We start from the raw sequence: 22,571 nt of genomic DNA, 5'->3' as shown, positions 1-22,571 counted from the left end.
CTATTTCTCCTGGAGATTGATAATAGAACACACACACACACACATGCATGCATGAATCAAAATATACATCACACAAAGCAACACATTTTTTAAAATATTTTTGTTCTTGTGATGAGAGAGAGGAATAAAGTTAACAATGCAGATAATCAAGATCTCGATTTCACCAACAAAACCTGTGTCTGGACTTAAATCTGAAATACAGCAATATGACTGGCTGGTCTCAACTTAAATTGAACAGTCAGATGTCTTAAGTCTAGTCATAACCATAGGGCTTAAGCTAATGAATTTGGGGTCAGATGTTGCTGACACTGTATCTACAGGTTGGTGGCCACTTTGCTCAGTCTTCATTCAGAAGCATCTACATAACTGGCAACAGATGCTGAGCGAAAACAAGTACACTGAAATATTGATATTAAGAACATAACTGACAATTGTAAGTACAGTGGGATTGTTGTAGGTTAGCATCATGAAAATTTTTGTCTAATTGGGAGAAAGATACTTTAATGGTCACGATATAAAAATCTTTCTTCCAACAGGTCCATAGAGGACTCTACAGGCACGCCACTTTTTGTAATGCTTCGGTTCCTGAGTTCTACCCCAGAGGAAGACCCTAATCGTTTACCCCTCCTTCAGCTTCTAGGAGAGATGTACAACATTCAACCTCGTATTGGCTATCACCTTCTTTACTTCTTAAAAGTAGGGTAAGTGTGTTTGCATCACTTGAATCACAGATTGTCCACAGACTTTGTAAGGCTGTCAAGTGTGATCTGTTGTAAATACTGTATACTCAACACCTACTGTCTATCTTTGTATCAAGGATCAGAGACTTGGATCAGAATTGATAAAGTCTGTTCTCATTATATGAATTCAGACTATATTCAAACTACAGCTGTTGTTCTAACATGTTTAAATCTATCCCGTTAATTTTGATTTCTTAAAACAATTATAGTGTTACAATTTCAGTCATAAAAAGGAACAATTATGCCTTGATTCAAGGTTATTTTTGCAGGATTAACCCTTGTCATATTTTTGAATGTGGTAAGATATATGCCGTAGATGTGGAAGGCAGGTGTCTGTGCAGTTGTGTGATGCGCAGTGTTGTGTGAGAGGTGTCTTGCAAGCAGTTTATAACATTACAGTTAGAAGTTTGGGACATATTTTGGTGTATGTAATAATTTGTATAAATTATAAAAATGATGCATTATTCCTAACTTTTATTGAAGTTTTAAGTAATTGTACAAATTGATCTGTTTTTTATTTGTAGGAAAATAAATGATGAGAAGCTGGCAACCTACAGAGATTTCTGTAAAGGACTCGATAACCGGGATCTCAAATCTTGCTTAATAAGTGATTTAAAGGTATGCATCATAGGTCAATACCATTTACTTCATATCTCTTTGTTATAGAATTGTTTTCATCACATTATGTTATTATACCCATATTGCCCTAGAGGCAAGGGTTTACAGTAATCCTTGTGTCCATGCATTATTCCATCAGGCACTCATCAATAACCTGGTCACACAATTTTTGAATGATTGCCATGAAAGTAGCTAATATTATGGTTGCCACCTGAAGATGCAAATATTGACAGATTACTTTGTTTCTACAATTGGTTTCAAAATTTATTGGCCATTTTTTCTTTCAGGGATGTATGATGCAATATTTTTTTGTGCAACTCGTCCTGAAGTTTTGATAAATTACATTGAAACTTGGTAAATATTGTCATCATCACTTCATGATGTGCATCTACACAAATCACTTTGCTGTCACAATTTTTGTTCAAGTTTTTGCCCTTTTTGTGTAGTAATGGTGTATGAGACAATCTTGTTGGTGCAGTTAGTCATGCAGTTTATGATGGATTGCCATGAAAGATTTACCACCTGTGGATGCATATATGGTCAACTTACTTTTCTCCTGCAAGTTTTGTTAGAGTAATTGCCCTTTCTTGTAGCTTAATGCAGTGTATGACACCGTCTTTTTAGAGCACAGTTTATAAAGTATTGGATGCGTAATCCATGAGTCACCAGTTCGATACCTACTGATGTCAGCCTGGTTCAGCTGCTTTGGGGTGTCCTTGGGAAATATCACTTAGCTCCAATTTTTTTAGCATAGTATAGGCAGTAATGTGTTACAAGTACTCTTAAATCAAACAAAAACAAAACAAAATTTAGTGCACCTTGTCTGTCAGATTTTGACAGATTGCCTTGAAACTTGGTAAATATTATGGTCATTTCCAGAGGATCATTACTTTGCTTTGGCAGCCTATGTTGGAGTTATTAGAGTTATTGCCCATTTTGTCGTGTAGCTTTCTGCAGTGCATTACACAATCAGTTAGTGCAACACATCCCTCAGTTGTCTTTTGGATCACTGTGAAACTTGGTATCTATTATGGTCATCATTTAAAGATGAACCTATTGACAATTTTTTTGTGCTTTCTTAAATTTTAGCTCACCTGTATGGATAGAAAGTTGACAAGAAAATGTTTATGGTTTTATTGTACTATCATCCTCTATCAATAGTTCCAGTCTGTATCATGATAGACAAGTGCCAGAGTAGTTATTGCAATACATTGATGCAGTCAGTATATTGATACACTAGTGCCAGAGTAGTTATTGCAATGCATTGATGCAGTCGGTATATTGATACACAAGTGCCAGAGTAGTTATTGCAATACAGTGATGCAGTCTGTATATTGATACACAAGTGCCAGAGTTGTTATTGCAATACACTGATGCAGTCTGTAAATTGATGCACTAGTGTCAGAGTGGATATTGCAATACACTGATGCAGTCTGTAAATTGATGCACTAGTGTCAGAGTGGATATTGCAATACATTGATGCAGTCATTATATTGATGCAGTAGTGCCAGAGTAGATATTGAATATGTTGATGCAGTCAGTATATTGATACACAAGTGCCAGAGTAGTTATTGCAATACAATGATGCAGTCTGTATATTGATACACAAGTGCCAGAGTTGTTATTGCAATACATTGATGCAGTCTGTATATTGATACACTAGTGTCAGAGTGGATATTGCAATACATTGATGCAGTCTGTATATTGATACACTAGTGTCAGAGTGGATATTGCAATACATTGATGCAGTCATTATATTGATACACTAGTGCCAGAGTTGTTATTGCAATACACTGATGCAGTCTTTATATTGATGCACTAGTGCCAGAGTAGTTATTGCAATACATTGATGCAGTCTGTATATTGATACACTAGTGTCAGAGTGGATATTGCAATACATTGATGCAGTCAGTATATTGTTACACTAGTGCCAGAGTAGTTATTGCAATGCATTGATGCAGTTGGTATATTGATACACTAGTGCCAGAGTAGTTATTGCAATACATTGATGCAGTCGGTATATTGATACATTAGTGCCAGAGTAGATATTGAATATGTTGATGTAGTCAGTATATTGATACACTAGTGCCAGAGTAGTTATTGCAATACACTGATGCAGTCTGTATATTGATACACTAGTGCCAGAGTAGATTTGCAGTACTTTAATGCAGTCAATATATTGATACACTAGTGACAGTAGATATTGCAATGCATTGATGCTGTCGGTATATTGATACACTAGTGCCAGAGTAGTTATTACAATGCATTGATGCAGTCTGTATATTGATACACTAGTGTCAGAGTGGATATTGCAATACATTGATGCAGTCTGTATATTGATACACTAGTGTCAGAGTGGATATTGCAATACATTGATGCAGTCAGTATATTGTTACACTAGTGCCAGAGTAGTTATTGCAATGCATTGATGCAGTTGGTATATTGATACACTAGTGCCAGAGTAGTTATTGCAATACGTTGATGCAGTCTGTATATTGATACACTAGTGACGGAGTAGTTATTGCAATGCATTGATGTAGTCGGTATATTGATACACTAGTGCCAGAGTAGTTATTGCAATACAATGATGCAGTCTGTATATTGATACACTAGTGTCAGAGTGGATATTGCAATACATTGATGCAGTCAGTATATTGATACACTAGTGACGGAGTAGTTATTGCAATGCATTGATGTAGTCGGTATATTGATACACTAGTGCCAGAGTAGTTATTGCAATACAATGATGCAGTCTGTATATTGATACACTAATGTCAGAGTGGATATTGCAATACATTGATGCAGTCAGTATATTGATACACTAGTGACGGAGTAGTTATTGCAATGCATTGATGTAGTCGGTATATTGATACACTAGTGCCAGAGTAGTTATTGCAATACAATGATGCAGTCTGTATATTGATACACTAGTGTCAGAGTGGATATTGCAATACATTGATGCAGTCTGTATATTGTTACACTAGTGTCAGAGTAGTTATTGCAATACATTGATGCAGTCAATATATTGATACACTAGTGCCAGAGTAGTTATTGCAATACATTGATGTAGTCTGTAAATTGATACACTAGTGCCAGAGTAGATATTGCAATACATTGATGTAATCTGTAAATTGATACACTAGTGCTAGAGTAAATATTGCAATACATTGATGCAGTCAATATATTGATACACTAGTGCCAGAGTAGTTATTGCAATACATTGATGTAGTCTGTAAATTGATACACTAGTGTCAGAGTGGATATTGCAATACATTGATGCAGTCTGTATATTGATACACTAGTGCTAGAGTAAATATTGCAATACATTGATGCAGTCAATATATTGATACACTAGTGCCAGAGTTGTTATTGCAATACAATGATGCAGTCTGTATATTGATACACTAGTGTCAGAGTGGATATTGCAATACATTGATGCAGTCTGTATATTGATACACTAGTGCCAGAGTAGTTATTGCAATACATTGATGCAGTCAATATATTGATACACTAGTGCCAGAGTTGTTATTGCAATACAATGATGCAGTCTGTATATTGATACACTAGTGTCAGAGTGGATATTGCAATACATTGATGCAGTCTGTATATTGTTACACTAGTGTCAGAGTAGTTATTGCAATACATTGATGCAGTCAATATATTGATACACTAGTGCCAGAGTAGTTATTGCAATACATTGATGTAATCTGTAAATTGATACACTAGTGCTAGAGTAAATATTGCAATACATTGATGATATCAGACCAGCTATTTTTCATGCAATAAGTTGAGTTCTGCTTCACATACCTTTACCAAAGTTTGCAGGTAGGTTGTTCTGAATATGACAAGGAAGTCTAATGATTTGGGGGTAAGCAATCAAAATTCAAAGTCACTGAAAGATCCACACGTAATGGGATCAACTTTAGTTCTATTAACTCATTCGGCCCCAGAGGTTTTTGTCGTTTTTGCCTGAAATGTCCGTAGGAAAGACATTTGGGGGGGCTATTTCTGAATACATCGTAATACATCGGCTTTCAACAGATTTTCCATGAGACTAATGCCTAGTTGTATTAGAAACATCATTTTCCATTGGTTATTTTGCTTGCACATGAGCAGAAGGGTAAAAAAAAATTATTTTTTTCTTTTTTGCTTAATGGACCCATCATTTTTGTATGGAGACCACAATTTGTTCCAAATGCCCACCTTGTCCTAGTTTTTGCAAAGAATCACCTGTCTGTATGCAGTTAAGACCAGTCTGCCTTAGATCTGCGGCCAAAAGGTCTAAAATCCAGACACAAAATCACATTCCAACCTCGAGCGTATTTTGGGTTTTAAAAAAAAAAAACAGGTCCAAAAAATGAGGTTTTTCCCTCTGTATTTTGTAGTGCAGCTAGAACTTCCAGATTATTTGGTATCATTTTAGAGCTATATCTGTCTGCTTTTTTTTAATACCACCCACATTGGTGTATCTTAAATGACCTTGATGCTGCAGAGCTAGGAAATAGGATACATCCTCATCATGCCTACAGACGGGTTCGGGGCCGAATCGGTTAAATATAAAACAGTATATAAATTTTGCCCTTCAGGAGTCAAAAAGACTTTTGAGTTTGTCATACTAAGGTCAAAGATCAATGTAACTACAATCTGACATACAAGAATTTACTTTAGCATGATCACTAGAGTTTTTCCAAACATGCCCTCACCATGCTTAATAGGTGTGTTACTCTTACAATTAAAAGTAGACTGAATACATATTGAAAGCTTGAAGTGCAACCGCCTTGATCCACAACAAACAGGTGGTATTAATAAAATGTACTATTAGTTTTCTTAAATGACCTTGAAAAGAACTTAGACTGGAAGTGGTGGATCTGAAATTCTTACATTGGTATTTGATAAAACCTTTTTATACATTTTATGCTTATTTTGATTAATGTTTCAGCTCTGTCAAGAAGATGATGTCCGACTCTTCACCTTCCTGATGCCTGATATATATACACATGTAAGTTACAACAAACTGAGGGTGTAATATTGCAGTCAGTTCACTTTGTAAAGTCTCTTGTATAAAATATCAAGACCTTTTGTTGAAACATATAATGTTCCTTTTTGGCCTGATGTGTAAGTTGCTGTATTATCTGCCCTTGAGTGACATTGGACCTTGCATCCACAGAATTGTTTCTTTTCCATCTAGTGTCCAATGATGCCAGCCAATTGCTGGTGTTGTGCAATTATTGCAAATGTTTGGTGAAAATTCTGCATTCCAGATTACTGTATTTGATGTTTTGACCTCAACTGCCTTGATAAATACTCACCCCTTCCACACCTCTTCTTTTTGTCCAAATTTGCAAAACAAGCTTACCCCTTACTTAGCACACATTTCTTGATCTTTGCATGCAGTGTGGGAGGGAAGCATCTGCTAAAATCTTGATTTTGTTGGAACTTAGTCTGTGCATGTCTGATATCTTGTCATCCTGTAACTTAATGAACTGAATTATTTTCATAAACTTATGCTTTATTCATTGTGATGATATTGAAAAGACAATGCACTTCCATAATTGAGATCTTCCAACACAGAGCGAGTTGTCTTTTCTATTATGTACATACAAATGGTGTGGAGTGCACCTATGATAAACTTCAACTTCACGAAATTTACCCTAATATTTTGTAAGTTCGTTGCACAGTCATAGCATCCAGTGCAATATATTGAACACATTTAAAATTGGAACTAGGTCATTGTGGTCCAACATCTTCAGCACTACTGGCCACATAGATCAAAAATATAAAGTTCATGGGCCATACATGATAGAGTATGGTACTTGTACAATAATTACAGAACTGACTTTTTGTATATGAGTGCAGGCAACATAAAATTGACCCTCTGGCCACATTTGGCATGCAGGACTGTAGTAAGAACACTGTGGACTGAGTGGTTGCAATTATTTAAGGTTTTGAAGAAAAATCTTGTTTGTGTACTAAATTTTGTCTGAAAAATTTGTCAAACTAGGTAAATCTAGCTAGACAGATCTACACCACAAAATGAGGTTACATGATTACAATCAGTTGAGTTTGGTTTCATGCTTCTGTAACCTAAGAATTAATTTTTAGAAATATTTTTACATTTCATCTATTTTCTTAAATGTTTGACTGCATTTATTATTGGTGGAGCTCTTTCTGCTCTGAGTAAGGCAACACAAATGGTTATGGAAACATCTTCCTTTGATAACTGATAAAATATTTGACTTGCTATGTAGTTACTGCTGAAAGGGACTGCTTGGTCTCACAAAGGAGGTTAAAATTGAAGTCTGAAGAAGGAGAAATTGGTTCCAAGATTTACTTTCCATGGTAATATACACATTCGTTTCACATAAACAGTTGCTTTACTTAAATAGGATGTAACCACATTAGTAATTATTTGAGAAATGCAAAAAGTTTGAATATTTTGTATCAACTGTGAGCCTAAGTTATAATCCATTATTACCTTCCTTTGTCAGAGTCCTGAATATTCATCATAATTTATTTAGTTTAGGATATTTGTCAAAATGTCCACATAAGCGTAAAAATTATATTTGTATATATCAGGAAATTGCACAGGGAAACTTGTATTCTATTGTTGAAAACTTTATCAAATTTTTAATTAAATAGCAAGGTGCCAAATCCTCACAACAGTTTGTGTGAGACAACTTTGCTTTTGCAAGAGGTTTCAAGGAAGACTACTTGTGATTATGAATTATTGTGAAATTATTTTAGGTCACAGTCAACTAATTACTTTATGAGCTACAAAAACAGCCTTTGTGTGGTGGTATATTAAGTACCATATTTCAGAGATTGAAAGGTGCTGATTGGCTGTATGAGCTACAGAAAACAGCCTTTGTGTGGTGGTATATTAAGTACTGTATTTCAGAGATTGAAAGGTGCTGACTGGCTGTATGAGCTACAGAAAACAGCCTTTGTGTGGTGGTATATTAAGTACTGTATTTCAGAGATTGAAAGGTGCTGATTGGCTGTATGAGCTACAGAAACAGCCTTTGTGTGGTGGTATATTAAGTACCATATTTCAGAGATTGAAAGGTGCTGTATGAGCTACAGAAAATAGCCTTTGTGTGGTGGTATATTAAGTACCGTATTTCAGAGATTGAAAGGTGCTGATTGGCTGTATGAGCTACAGAAAACGGCCTTTGTGTGGCGGTATATTAAGTACTGTATTTCAGAGATTGAAAGGTGCTGATTGGCTGTATGAGCTACAGAAAAAGGCCTTTGTGTGGTGGTATATTAAGTACCATATTTCAGAGATTGAAAGGTGCTGATTGGCTGTATGAGCTACAGAAAACGGCCTTTGTATGGTGGTATATTAAGTACTGTATTTCAGAGATTGAAAGGTGCTGTATGAGCTACAGAAAACAGCCTTTGTGTGGTGGTATATTAAGTACCGTATTTCAGAGATTGAAAGGTGCTGATTGGCTGTATGAGCTACAGAAAACAGCCTTTGTGTGGTGGTATATTAAGTACCGTATTTCAGAGATTGAAAGGTGCTGATTGGCTGTATGAGCTACAGAAAACGGCCTTTGTGTGGTGGTATATTAAGTACCGTATTTCAGAGATTGAAAGGTGCTGATTGGCTGTATGAGCTACAGAAAACAGCCTTTGTGTGGTTATATATTAAGTACTGTATTTCAGAGATTGAAAGGTGCTGATTGGCTGTATGAGCTACAGAAAACGGCCTTTGTGTGGTGGTAAATTAAGTACCGTATTTCAGAGACTGAAAGGTGCTGATTGGCTGTATGAGCTACAGAAAACGGCCTTTGTGTGGTGGTATATTAAGTACTGTATTTCAGAGGCTGAAAGGTGCTGATTGGCTGTATGAGCTACAGAAAACGGCCTTTGTGTGGTGGTATATTACGTACTGTATTTCAGAGATTGAAAGGTGCTGTATGAGCTAAGAAAACGGCCTTTGTGTGGTGGTATATTAAGTACCGTATTTCAGAGATTGAAAGGTGCTGATTGGCTGTATGAGCTACAGAAAACGGCCTTTGTATGGTGATATATTAAGTACCATATTTCAGAGATTGAAAGGTGCTGATTGGCTGTATGAGCTACAGAAAACGGCCTTTGTGTGGTGGTATATTAAGTACCGTATTTCAGAGATTGAAAGGTGCTGATTGGCTGTATGAGCTACAGAAAACGGCCTTTGTGTGGTGGTATATTAAGTACCATATTTCAGAGATTGAAAGGTGCTGATTGGCTGTATGAGCTACAGAAAACAGCCTTTGTGTGGTGGTATATTAAATACTGTATTTCAAAGATTGAAAGGTGCTGATTGACTGTATGAGCTACAGAAAATGGCCTTTGTGTGTTGATATATTAAATACCATATTTCAAAGATTGAAAGGTGCTGATTGGCTGTATGAGCTACAGAAAACGGCCTTTGTGTGGTGGTATATTAAGTACCGTATTTCAGAGATTGAAAGGTGCTGATTGGCTGTATGAGCTACAGAAAACAGCCTTTGTGTGGTTATATATTAAGTACTGTATTTCAGAGATTGAAAGGTGCTGATTGGCTGTATGAGCTACAGAAAACGGCCTTTGTGTGGTGGTAAATTAAGTACCGTATTTCAGAGACTGAAAGGTGCTGATTGGCTGTATGAGCTACAGAAAACGGCCTTTGTGTGGTGGTATATTACGTACTGTATTTCAGAGATTGAAAGGTGCTGTATGAGCTAAGAAAACGGCCTTTGTGTGGTGGTATATTAAGTACCGTATTTCAGAGATTGAAAGGTGCTGATTGGCTGTATGAGCTACAGAAAACGGCCTTTGTATGGTGATATATTAAGTACCATATTTCAGAGATTGAAAGGTGCTGATTGGCTGTATGAGCTACAGAAAACGGCCTTTGTGTGGTGGTATATTAAGTACCGTATTTCAGAGATTGAAAGGTGCTGATTGGCTGTATGAGCTACAGAAAACGGCCTTTGTGTGGTGGTATATTAAGTACCATATTTCAGAGATTGAAAGGTGCTGATTGGCTGTATGAGCTACAGAAAACAGCCTTTGTGTGGTGGTATATTAAATACTGTATTTCAAAGATTGAAAGGTGCTGATTGACTGTATGAGCTACAGAAAATGGCCTTTGTGTGTTGATATATTAAATACCATATTTCAAAGATTGAAAGGTGCTGATTGGCTGTATGAGCTACAGAAAACGGCCTTTGTGTGGTGGTATATCCATATTTCAGAGATTGAAAGGTGCTGATTGGCTGTATGAGCTACAGAAAACGGCCTTTGTGTAGTGGTATATTAAATACTATATTTCAAAGATTGAAAGGTGCTGATTGGCTGAAAATAATCATCAGAAAAATAGATGTAATGTTTCAGAGGAAGCCTGTGCACAAGTAAATTGTATGCATTAGGCTGTTTTAATGTTATTGCTGTCACTGCACAGGCACTTCTCAATATAAACTAAGTATTCTCAACAGTCCAGATTTTCTTAGTGGTGTGCAGCATATAATTTTCATCATTTTAAAAGTTTCCTCCTAGTAGGCAAGGGAGTTATGCCAGTCTGAACACAAACCTGTTGTAATTTGGCTGGACATTAACACTTTGATCTATGGGAATCTAAACGTGTCTGTTTAATGAATACTGTAGTATAACACTAGTTCTTGGTTGTCTGTGGGTAAATCTGCTTCTGCTCCTTTTTTGAAAGGTCTTTACTTAGATGAAGTGTTACATTGGCATCTATTTTCATAAGTCATCAAAGATGATGGATGATTATGGAGTGGCAAGGCCAGATTTAGGTTGGGTATTAATTTCTGCTACATCCAAAATCCAGCCTTCACAGAAAGAAAAAAAATTGTCTTTCCAACTATAACAAAGTTGATGCTAATATAATTTCTACAGCAAGTTACTCTTCCAAGATACTATTATCATTTCCTCTCCTTGTCACCAGCAGACAGCTACCAGATGTTCTTTAGTTTCAGCTTTTGTTGCAGTATGGATAACATCATCAGACTGGTATACCCCTGAAGTCCATTAGATTTTTCTGGAATTTTCAGCCATCTCACAGTATTGTTTTGCTTTATTCTCTTTGCATCAGACATTGGTAGATTTATTTTTTGCTTTTCATTTGTACATTTTGAAAAATTTTCCTCCTTTGTCACTGACCATGTTGTCTTTAACATTGTTGATGGTTACATGTTTTGATAACATTATATATTAGGCACTGTTAAAGGTCATGACATTTTACAGTTTGCACCTATTTTTGCTTTATGACTTGACTTTTTGCATTTTCATTATCATTACTAGCACACAATCACAACTAAATCCACCAATTGTAAAATGTTCTAAATTTCAGTGGACACAAAACATGCCTCATGTCTTTGTCTAACTATGCAGTACCTGCATAAGGAAATGAACTTCATGGAAGTGTCATGAGTTCTTGCTCCCACTTTTGGCAGTGAGTTGGGTGTAAGTCTTCCCACATGTTGGAGCAGGGTCAGATTGTCAGCACGGTCAGAGTGGCATAAGTTTTTTCCAACTGGCCTTGCCCAAGTTTTCTGCCAGCAATACCACCCATGTATGCTGTATGCCAGCAGAATTGGTTCCTGACCAATCCAGCCAGCTGGCCTTTCCCAAGTTTTCTGCCAGCTATACCACCCACGTATGCAGTATGCCAGCAGGATTGGTTCCTGACCAATCCAGCCAGCTGGCCTTTCTCAAGTTTTCTGCCAGCCATACCACCCATGTATGCTGTATGACAGCAGGATTGGTTCCTGACCAATCGATCCAACTGGTCTTACCCAGAATTTCTGCCAGCCAGGCCACCCATGTATGCTGTATGCTGGCAGGATTAGATCCTGACCAATCCATCCAGCTGGCCAGCCAGCTGTTGAAAATATTTGATAGTCATTGAAAAATACTTGAATCTTCAAAATGGAAGTATTTCATTGGAAAACATTTACTTGTTTTAATATCAAGAAAATTTGAAGATCTATTTTTATTTTAAAAGTCCAAGACTTGATTGTCTTGGAATTATACTTCAGTGTTTGGTCACTTACATATTCAGTAATACATCCAGTATAGTCACTTATGTGGTCCTTGGTACTCAGCCTCATTTTGGAATTGTAACTACCTCATGATTTTTAAATGGATAGATGCTGTGTTAACAAAACCACTGAGGCTAATGTTTCAGTGGGATTTTTTTCACAAATAAAGAATTCAGGTTGCATTTTGGAGTTTGTCTCTTGTTTATCAGACTGTTCTTTGTACAAGTAGATACTCATTTCATTGTGTACATGTACTGACATTGTAGTTAAGTATGAACTGACTCAAAATAATACAATTACAATACTTTGATTTCTGTAAACTCTGGGCAGGTTCACACACTGTGAAAGATACAATTTTGCTTGATCTGTTTGAGTAAAGTAAATAAATTGTTTAAATCCAAACAAGTCTCAATAATTTTTTTAAACTTACCTACAGCCCTACAGCTGTGACCCAATTTCAGTACAGTGGTCCCCTCATGAATGGCCCCCCCTGACCAGTGGCCACCCAATTTTTATGGCCAGAATCCTATGGCACTGACAAGTTTGTGTTCAAAAGTACCCCTCAAGTAAGGCAACCCCTCTAACGTGACCAGCAGCCAAGATATTAGTACAAAAATGTAAAATTTACCCCTAACAGGCAGCCACATTTTATTATTAATGTGCCCAGAATAAATATTTAATTGATAGGGTACAGTAAGTAATCTTATTATCTTTTCAGATGACAGGTTTTCGTTACTGAAAGAAGTGTTGGCTAAAGTACATGTACCACTAACTTTAGTATTATATCATTAAAACCGACATTTGCAGGAAATGGGGTCAGCATTGTTGTGATAGAGTTTTGGGCTTCATGCAGTGGTTGAGTCTTTTTCTTTGATGATTATGAACTTAATTGTCAAGATCATAACATCATCATCATAGGCTAAATTTTGATTTTGTACATTAACACACAGAGAAATTAACCTTGAACAAAAATGGTACCAGACAAAGACCAAAAAAAAAACACATGGCAGTACATGTATCATGTATAAACAAAGCATTTCATCGCTACAAAAGTTTGCACAATTAAATTGCTGTACTGTACAATTAGCAACATCATTACAAAACTTCAACAGGCCATCGTGTAAATGTAGAATTAACACTTTAGAAGAAAAATTAAAAGTAATTTGATTTGATGACAATGGGGAGAGTTCGAGAATTCTTGCTGAAAATATTTATGGTGGGCAGATTCAAATAAACAACATCGTAACAGATAAGAAGAATATTCTGCAGCATAGGAAAAATGGAGTAAATGGAAAGAGAATTATTTTAAATGTGAAGCAATGTATGTAATAAGAATATGAACTATTAATTTATGTTACCTTGAAATAAGCTTGTTTTTAAGACAAGAAGTACCTTTTAATAAGTAATTCTACTTTTAAATGAAGATATTAAAAACCTTAAGTTTTATGTAGCTTTCTTACTATATACACATACATATACATACACATCTCACATTTTTAGTCCTACTCTACAAAGGCCACCTTTCTTATACAGCCAAGTTCTCAGTGCAGAACAGGTATGCGTATAAGAGGAGGGTTACTGAATACACATGCAAACTACTGTGTGAAGCTCATTCTGAGATCCATATGTTTTCATGACATAAGGATTGTCTTTCACAACAGATCAAATCAAAAATGCTTGAAGCGATATTGACTCTGATTTGCTAAATGTGGTGATTCAATAAATATGTAAATGAAGATCAATCAGACTTTTTCAGAAATTTAATTAAGAAACAATGTTGTTTTTACTGATGCTCTGGGTAAAATGATTGAACTCTGTATCGCAGTGAGTTTATCAAGGGAAGGTCTGCCAATGAATAGAGTAAGAGCAGAAGAACATGTGAAACTCGCATGTTGGAGATGTTGACCACTTTGTCACAAACAAATGTTGATTTAGTTTAGGTCACTGGAACAGGGAAAGATGAACAAGTCTAGACTTTACCAACACCTACTTTCATATTATACATATGTCTGTTCAGATCCAGGGGGACTAGGCAGTGCACACTCTGTCCTTTAAATAGGTAGGGATTGGGGGATGTGCTTTCCATAATTCAGAAGAAAAGAGATCAGACCTGTAAATTGGCTATGATTGCCCCGTTTAGATTTTCTGGACTTTTTGTCTGTAGACATTCTTAGGATGACCCTTGTGACACTCAACCTTCTCAAAAAGTGCAGCTGCAGGTTTTTCTTCCCAGTTTGAATAATATCCTGTAAACATGGCTCTTGTCAGGAAAGCCATGCTTAGAAAGAGTTCAACATTTAAGCTGTGAAGTGGCCATCAACTCTCAAAGCATGAGAGAAACAGTGGCCTGTCATTAGTGGCTGAAGCAGGGAGATCTTCCCATTGCGAGTAAAACTTCACAACTGGTCAACTTTCTCTTGTAATTTGATAGTAGAAGTTAACCCCAGCCACAATAAGGAATGACTGCTCCATGATTTCAGATGAATTGAGATTGAAGTTAACCCCAGCCACAATAAGGAATGACTGCTCCATGATTTCAGATGAATTCAGATTGAAGTTAACCCCAGCCACAATAAGGGAAGATTGCTCCATGATTTCAGATGAATTCAGATTGAAGTTAACCCCAGCCACAATAAGGAATGACTGCTCCATGATTTCAGATGAATTCAGATTGAAGTTAACCCCAGCCACAATAAGGGAAGATTGCTCCATGATTTCAGATGAATTCAGATTGAAGTTAACCCCAGCCACAATAAGGGAAGATTGCTCCATGATTTTGGATGCATTCAGACATCATAGGAGAAAGGATAGAGATAATAAGAATGACCTTGAAGACTTGCACACCAATTTGGATCTGAATTGGACCCTAGTCACTTACCTTGCCCCACAGATAGAATCTCTCATGGACATGGACTCTTGTATTATGAAGCTATTGTTTGCAGCATTACTTGAGCTTCTAATACAATCAAACCCACTTATCTTCACTTTGGTTATCTAGAGAACCCATGTATGTCAAGCATTTTCATCCAGTTCCAAAAAACTCCTTTCTTATGCTACTTTTCGCCCGCTTATCTTGACTCCTGTTGAGTCGATAATCCTATTATGTAGGGCATTAGTTTCAGTTCGATGAAATGCAACTTTTGATGTCCATCTTGGAGAATTTTACAACAAATGATCTGGCGTTTCCATTAAACCGGCAAGGTTGGAAAAAGTCTGTACAAGACCAAATTTTACCAGTACAAATGCTAATCAACCAATCTCATTATTGCATGGTTTATGACTTGCATAGAGTGGATAAAATTATGTTGTAAACAATACTTTAGAGTAAAGAAATTGAAGGAATGTGTTTATGACCTTTACAGGAGCTGCCTTCATAATGGATGGGGGTCACATGTCAACAGCACAACAATATAGTGTTGTTGCCAATGGTCACAGATCAAAGTTGGAAGGGACATGGGACTGCAACTGCATTAATAGTATATGTCAGTTTCTTACAGAATTTGTTGATGAGACAGTTAACGTTAAAGACGTTAAACACGTTTTACAGTTTCTTGGTACAATAATACCTTGGGGCTCTGAGTGGCCGAGTGGTCTAAAGTGCTCACCGTTACAGATGGCTGCCATCTCACCTCTGTCTGCATGGGTTCGAGTTTCGGGTTCGGCAAATGTGGGTATGTGAGAAAGATTGCCAGTAGCTTCTTGTGGGTTGGTGGTTCTTTCCGGGGTTTTCCCGGGTTCTTCCTCCACCATTAATATTGGCTACCATGTATAGCCTATCTTATGCTGAAAAATGGCATTTAACCCTACAACAACAACAACAACAATACCAACAGCCTACAGAGGCAAATTTTATCGGTAAAATATGGAATACCAGTGTTAAGGAACCTCTGATAATCAACAAAATTGATCAATTTTCATGCACAATTTTAGTCAGTTAGATTTTGCTACTAGTTAAAGTCAATACAAACAAAAGAAAATATTTTTAAAAAAAGCATAGTCCTACATGTACATATACTTAAATTGGCCTAGATTTTGGTCAGCATGAGAAAACTATTGATGATACCGAAGGGATGAGGCTATTCACATGGAAAGAAAAACAACATTCAAACACTGGACATACCTAAGTGTTGTAAAATTTTGCGACTTGTTACTTAATTTCATTTAAAAGACTGCCAATGTTTTTTTGTGCAACCAGGCATGACTGAACTATTATTTTTATTGTGCTTAGAAATGCCATTTGTTTTTAGAAACATCACATTTTTGGTACTTCAGATACATAATCTTTGTTATGCAATAGGTTTGACAATTAAACCCCAATATCTCATGACCCAGTTATGTCAATGATTTTTTGACACCCACGACATAATCGAGATAACCAGGGTTGACTGTATAAAACCTGGCTTGTTTTAGACTTAGCCTTGTCCTGTAGGTTGATTTAATTGCTTCCCCATAGATTGATCAGTTTCAATCATTTGGTTGCTTTGATGGTGCAACCAGGTTTATTAACCAAAAACAGGTTGCCATTGATAAGTGATTCACAGAATGATCATGTCTTGATATACCATTCAAGGGAGACAACTCTACAAGATGCAGTTCATGCTCTAAGGCAGTTTTTGAAACACAGAGGGTATTTATGGACATGCTGTCTCTACCTCATAGTGATGGTAGGGAAGCGAGCCAACTCCTTAATCCATGGTCTTTTGGGTCACTTGCTTTGTGTGTTCTGACATCTTACAGTATCAGATGTGCCTTCATGAGAATTTTGGCTTCTGAGATTGCCTTCAGATGCTTTTGATGTGAGTCACTGTTAGGTCTGTGTGATATTATGTGCAGTCTACCTACTTAAGCTTCTATCTAGTTAAGGGAACTGATTCTGGTGCATCATGTGGCAGTTGCCAGGATGATCATCAGACCCTATCAACTTCAGCACAACCTCGTAATGGCGACATCGGTTATTGCTTTTGCTGAATTTGCCAATAAATGTCTCATTGCCTTGTATATAAATGTAAGGCCGTAGGGTTTACATGTTGCTGTCTTTGCCCTTGATTGTGCTACCTGTTGTTAGGAGAGAGTTTTATTCTTCAAGGGGACTCTAGTTGTAATATTGTCAGAGGAAGCAAACTTTTGTTGTAAATTACATCTGCTCAAGAATAATCACATGATGACATTATGTCTAAACCCCCACACGCCTTCCCCACAAATTTTGCACTCAGACCATTGGTAGCAGTCTAGTTGTGATAAGTGTAGATTAATATAATAGTATTATGGAAAAAGTACTTCCTTTAGATACAGTTTTTAGCATCCATATTGTTGTAGACAGGAAAGACAATTTTGTCATCTTTCAGGGAGGACTGGATTTAGAAGGTTGCATAAGTGAATTCCTGATGTTAATGTAACAGAGCAAATATTATCAGAGAAACATAACTTACAATAAAGATTTCTAATTTCCTGTACCAGTGAAGTAGAGCTGGAAGGATTTTGCTACAAAACATACCACAGTATGTATCATACAGTTAACTGGTGATATAGTACTTATTGTGGTACAACAGTAACCATACAATCCATATCGTACAGAACCTCCGGTTTCTGTTTGTCTTTCTATGAAATGTCTGTGTCTCTGTGTCACCATGGTAACTTTATGGTAATTAGTTTTTCCTGATTTGCAGATTCTGCATACAGTTTTGTTTCTGTTTTATTAGGGACTTGGGGTGTAGTATTGGCCCATTATGCCCCCCATGCATGTTGAAAGAGTTGATTAATGGAGACAGGAGTCACTGTTGCTGTGTAGTTAGTGTACAGGACTCTTGATTGAAAGGGTTGTGGGATAGAATCCTACCATTATATCAGCCTTGGTTTTCTACCATTGTGTACTCTTGGGCTAGACATTTAACTCCTAATAGACTTGGAACTAAATAACCTATTTATGTTGCTGCAAATGATCAGACTATTTTGTACATTGCCAATGTAATGTTTTGACCCCTGAAACCAAAAATATTTTTAATCTGTAATACAGCTACTTGGCAGGCTCATCAAAATAAGTATCTCTTGTTCATCCAAAATTAGCAAGATTTACTGCAGAGATTTATTTTGTTTGGTTTAAAAATGCATATACATTATTTCTCTTTTTAGTTTCCTAGTATAGCAGTTGGCAATGCAGAGTTGCTGCACATGATTGTCTCATCCATTGATGGAACACAGGTGAGAAGTGGATAATTTTGATTCACAGTATCAAAGGTTATAATTTCTACCCAGCAGTACAGAAGTAGCAGATTTAATTGAGCAACAATAAATTGGTCATGAATGTTGCTATAAATAATTGCTTAGTGTATAGGTATGTCAGCGATGCTAAAGGAGGGACAGTGATTCTTATCCCTAATATGCTATGTCTATCCATCCATCATTACTCATTCTCTTCTAAAATCACTGAGTGGAAATTCATTTATCTTCATATTTATCTGTTTTCTTAGTAAACATTTGCAACAAGGGTCCCTCTTGGATGAATGGAAGGATTAGGCAGCAAAGGTCAAACATGCTCAAATTTCACTTCCAGTGACAGTTTCCAAATCTCTTTTGGCTTTACACATGCATTCATATATATAATAAAATTGTTACTTAAGCAAATTTATGTTTTATATCCTCATTTAGATGCTGTAGATAAATACCAAGATGATTTCACAAAACATTTGTCTAAAATGAAGCTGTGACTGATTTGTAGTCTTCAAGTGTGTTGCTAACTGTAAATAATGGATGTCACTCATACTTACTTACAGTTGTTTTAGTAAAATATACTTAGGACCCAGGGAAGGCACTTTTAATGTGGAGTAGCCCCCCATAGATGCAGTTTAGAATTTTGTATTGTTTTTGTATAAACTCTCTCATCTGAGTACCCTGGCATATATTTTTTTAAAAAGTGCCTTCCCTTAATACCAGTAATGTTTAAATGGAACAGCCATGATGTAAAAGTGCTTTTTTGTTGAGTCCATGTTAGTTAGAAGTGAAGTGAAACAGTCAGTTTTCCAACAGTGGTAGCAGTAGTTTGTTAAAGTTTTGATGAGTTTTCCATTTGCATTTGTTTACTGAGCTCCTTCATAGATTCTTATCATACTTGTTATCAATTCTTGTAAAGCTAAGACAGTTCATTTTATGACATACTCACTTGCCCCTTTTACCTTATGGTCACGTCCTAGTCTGAGAAAATTTTGTGTTTATGTCTTGATTATAGGATTTTCATTTTGCAAATATTTTTAAACCCTTCACAGATTCTCATCATTCAGTGACTTTTGCACCTTTGTCCCTTTCATTTGCATTTAGTTGACAGTACCCCTTCATATTTTCAGATCATACATGGCATTAATCATTATGAAGCTAACACAGCATTATTCATTATGAAGCTAACACAGTTCATTCTTTGACATGATCAGTTGCCCATTTTACCTTCAGGCTAAGGTCACAGTCATAAAAAATTTGCGTTCATGTTTTGGGTAATGTTTTTATAGCTCTGCTGGTCTTAGATCAGAACAGTAATGGGATGGTCTCTTGTCCATTGTCTGTCTGTCCATTAGTTACTGCTACTTCTAAACTACTAGGAGGATTGCCTTGAAACTTTTCAGACACATTCCAATATGACAGCCACATTGGCCATCTTGAAAATCTTGTTATTGCTTCTGCTTCTGAATAGGTTACTTCTTATGTCAAATTGGTCTAAAATGAAATGGTTCCGGTCTGACTATCCTGTGGTCATGTTGGTCCAAAATGATAATGGTGTTGCTCAGATTCTTATTATTGATACTTCTCCTGAATGGATAGTCATATCAACACGGGAGTCACACTAAAAGAGCTCCTATGATGTCTAGTTTGTCCTAAATGAAAATGGTGTTGATCTGACATCCAGTATAGTCACGATGGGGGCCATCTTGAAAATCTTGTTATTGCTCCTGAATGGATGGTCATATTAACATGGAGTTCTCACTAAAAGATTTCTTACGAAGTCTAGTTGGTCCTAAATTAAAATGGTCCCTATCTGACATCCAATATGGCAACCATATGATATCCAGCTTGGTCACCACAACAGTCATCTTGAAAATATTGTTCTTGACTTCTTTCTAAATAGATGGCTATATCAACATGCAGTTTTCAGCAATAGACCTTTTATGATACCTGGTTGTTCCTAATTGAAAATGTTACCATTTGTGCAACCAATATGGCCATCATGGCAACTGTCTTAAAAATCTTCTTGTCACTATTACCCCCTGAATAAATGACTATTATGAATTTTGAGCTCAGTATCAAGGTGACAGTCATGGACAATTTGTGTTAAGGTTTTAGTTAAAGTTCTTATCATTTCTTTATAATTCATAAACATTTGATGAATCATTTTAAAGCAAATTCATTTTGCAGTATGCTCACTTATCTTTTTTTTTTCTTGTAATAAGAGTCACATCATGGGCATAGAGGCTTTTGCCATCTATTTCACTTTTCATGACAGCTTTAGATAAAGTTATCAGTGGAACTAGGTTATTTCTGAAAATGCAAATGTGACTTTTACATGTTTGTACATAAATTATTATTGTAAATCAATAATTTGGTTGGCTTTCCATTTCAGCTTCAAGATCTGATCTGTCAAATTCTACAAGGACACCTAGTAATGTTCAGGAAAGACTCCTTTTTGTCCATTTTAAGTGAGTATGGGTCCTTCTCCTTGATCATGTTTGTGAATTCTGTTGTCACGGATATGAAAGACTGCCTCCATTTATTTTCATGTTGGAAGATGAAACATTTGATTTTAAAACTGTACATGAGACAGAAAAGTCCTTTCAAAACTGAGTCATTTAAGAATTTTTGAGTTGGTGATGCTGCCTTGAAAAATCTGGAAATTATGATTCTGGAATATAATGTAATTAAAAAATGAACAAGAAACTTTTATATGTTATTGATTTGTATGGATTTTCTGCTTTTGTCAAGCCCACTTTAGGGGCAAATGAGATATAGCAGTTGTTTTGACCACACTGCTGGTGCCAACAGTTACAGTTTTGTCAGCAGTTTACATTTGCATATATTTCTCAAACCCCTTGTTTGATTATTGTAACACTAGGCGTGAATCATTATAAACAATCATTCCTTGATGCTCATGCTTCCCCCTTCAACTTTTATATCAAGGTCACAGACATAGAAAATTTGTGTGCTGTATTTTTGGATAAAGTTTGTTCATTTGCTTATATTTCCTTACCCCCTTTTGGTGGTGGTCATCATGCTTTGGATGAATACTTATGAAGCTAAGACAGTTCATTCTGGGTTATGCTTGCTTTCCCCTTTGACCTTAGAGTCACAGTCTTTGTCATAGAAAATTTACATTGAGGTTTTTAAGTATTTTCATTTGCTTATATTTTCCTAAACCCCTTGATGGATTTTGTTGATATTTTGAATGAATCATTTTGAGGGTAAGAAAATTCATTTTGTAGTATGCTTGCTCAACCTTTTGACCTTGGGGTCAAAATGGGTTCTACATACAGGTCATTGCCTTTTTGTAACTTGAGCATGATTCACATGCCACCAAACATTAGAAGACAAGCAGAGTTATTCCCTCTTCAGCCAGTCAGCCTTTTCAGATGCCTCCCATAAAGCAGAGTGTACAGTGTTATGACATTGACAGGTTGTTTCCTATTTCATTTCCACACAGATAACTCTAATTTTACACTCAGGAATAACCACACTTTGTTAATAGCTTGCATCTGTGGTTATGAAGAAGACTATGGATTTGGGGATCCAAGGTCAAATATCAAGGTCACTGACTTAAAAGAGAAACTTGCTTCCCACACAATAACATAATTCCACACAACAGATGTGAACTACACTTTGTGGATGGTTTGCATTTGGGGTAAGGAAGAAGCCTATTGATTTGGAAATGAACAGATTAATGGTCAAGTCACTGCAGTGTTCATTCTAGGACAAAAAGTGGGATCATTTGGGGGAAAAAAAACTTCACAAGTATCCTTATCTTGTTCGTATTTTGTTTTCTAAGAGACATGTGCACATTTCATATCAAAGACACTAGTGTCATGGATTTATTAATTTCTGTAACAAATATTAACTTTTCCAGTATGTTCTTTGACAGAGTCACTATAGTCAGACTGCATTTGTTTTCCTTCAGTTTCTTTGTCTGCTTAAGTAACCATGTCAGCAG

General features: G+C 36.3%; 1 protein-coding gene across 4 annotated transcripts in view; it reads left to right on the top strand.

Moving 5' to 3' along the window:
* Positions 1 to 22,571, top strand: part of LOC149801597 (integrator complex subunit 3-like) — a 129,839-nt gene that overhangs the window by 68,961 nt on the left and 38,307 nt on the right. For all 4 annotated transcript variants that reach the window (XR_016420693.1, XR_016420692.1, XM_089955853.1 and 1 more), the window contains exons 20-24: positions 537 to 701; positions 1,265 to 1,358; positions 6,298 to 6,357; positions 18,521 to 18,589; positions 20,994 to 21,069. Coding sequence is in view for 2 of the 4 variants with exons in the window: in XM_089955853.1 (XP_089811979.1) it covers positions 537 to 701; positions 1,265 to 1,358; positions 6,298 to 6,357; positions 18,521 to 18,589; positions 20,994 to 21,069 (464 nt within the window). In the remaining 2 variants the exon portion in view is untranslated. The remainder of the gene's footprint in view (positions 1 to 536; positions 702 to 1,264; positions 1,359 to 6,297; positions 6,358 to 18,520; positions 18,590 to 20,993; positions 21,070 to 22,571) is intronic.

This window comes from Sinohyriopsis cumingii, chromosome 4 (assembly GCF_028554795.1).
Source record: "Sinohyriopsis cumingii isolate HCF-2022 chromosome 4, ASM2855479v2, whole genome shotgun sequence".
Lineage (NCBI taxonomy): Eukaryota > Metazoa > Mollusca > Bivalvia > Unionida > Unionidae > Sinohyriopsis > Sinohyriopsis cumingii.
This window is presented reverse-complemented; position numbering and strand designations above follow the sequence as displayed.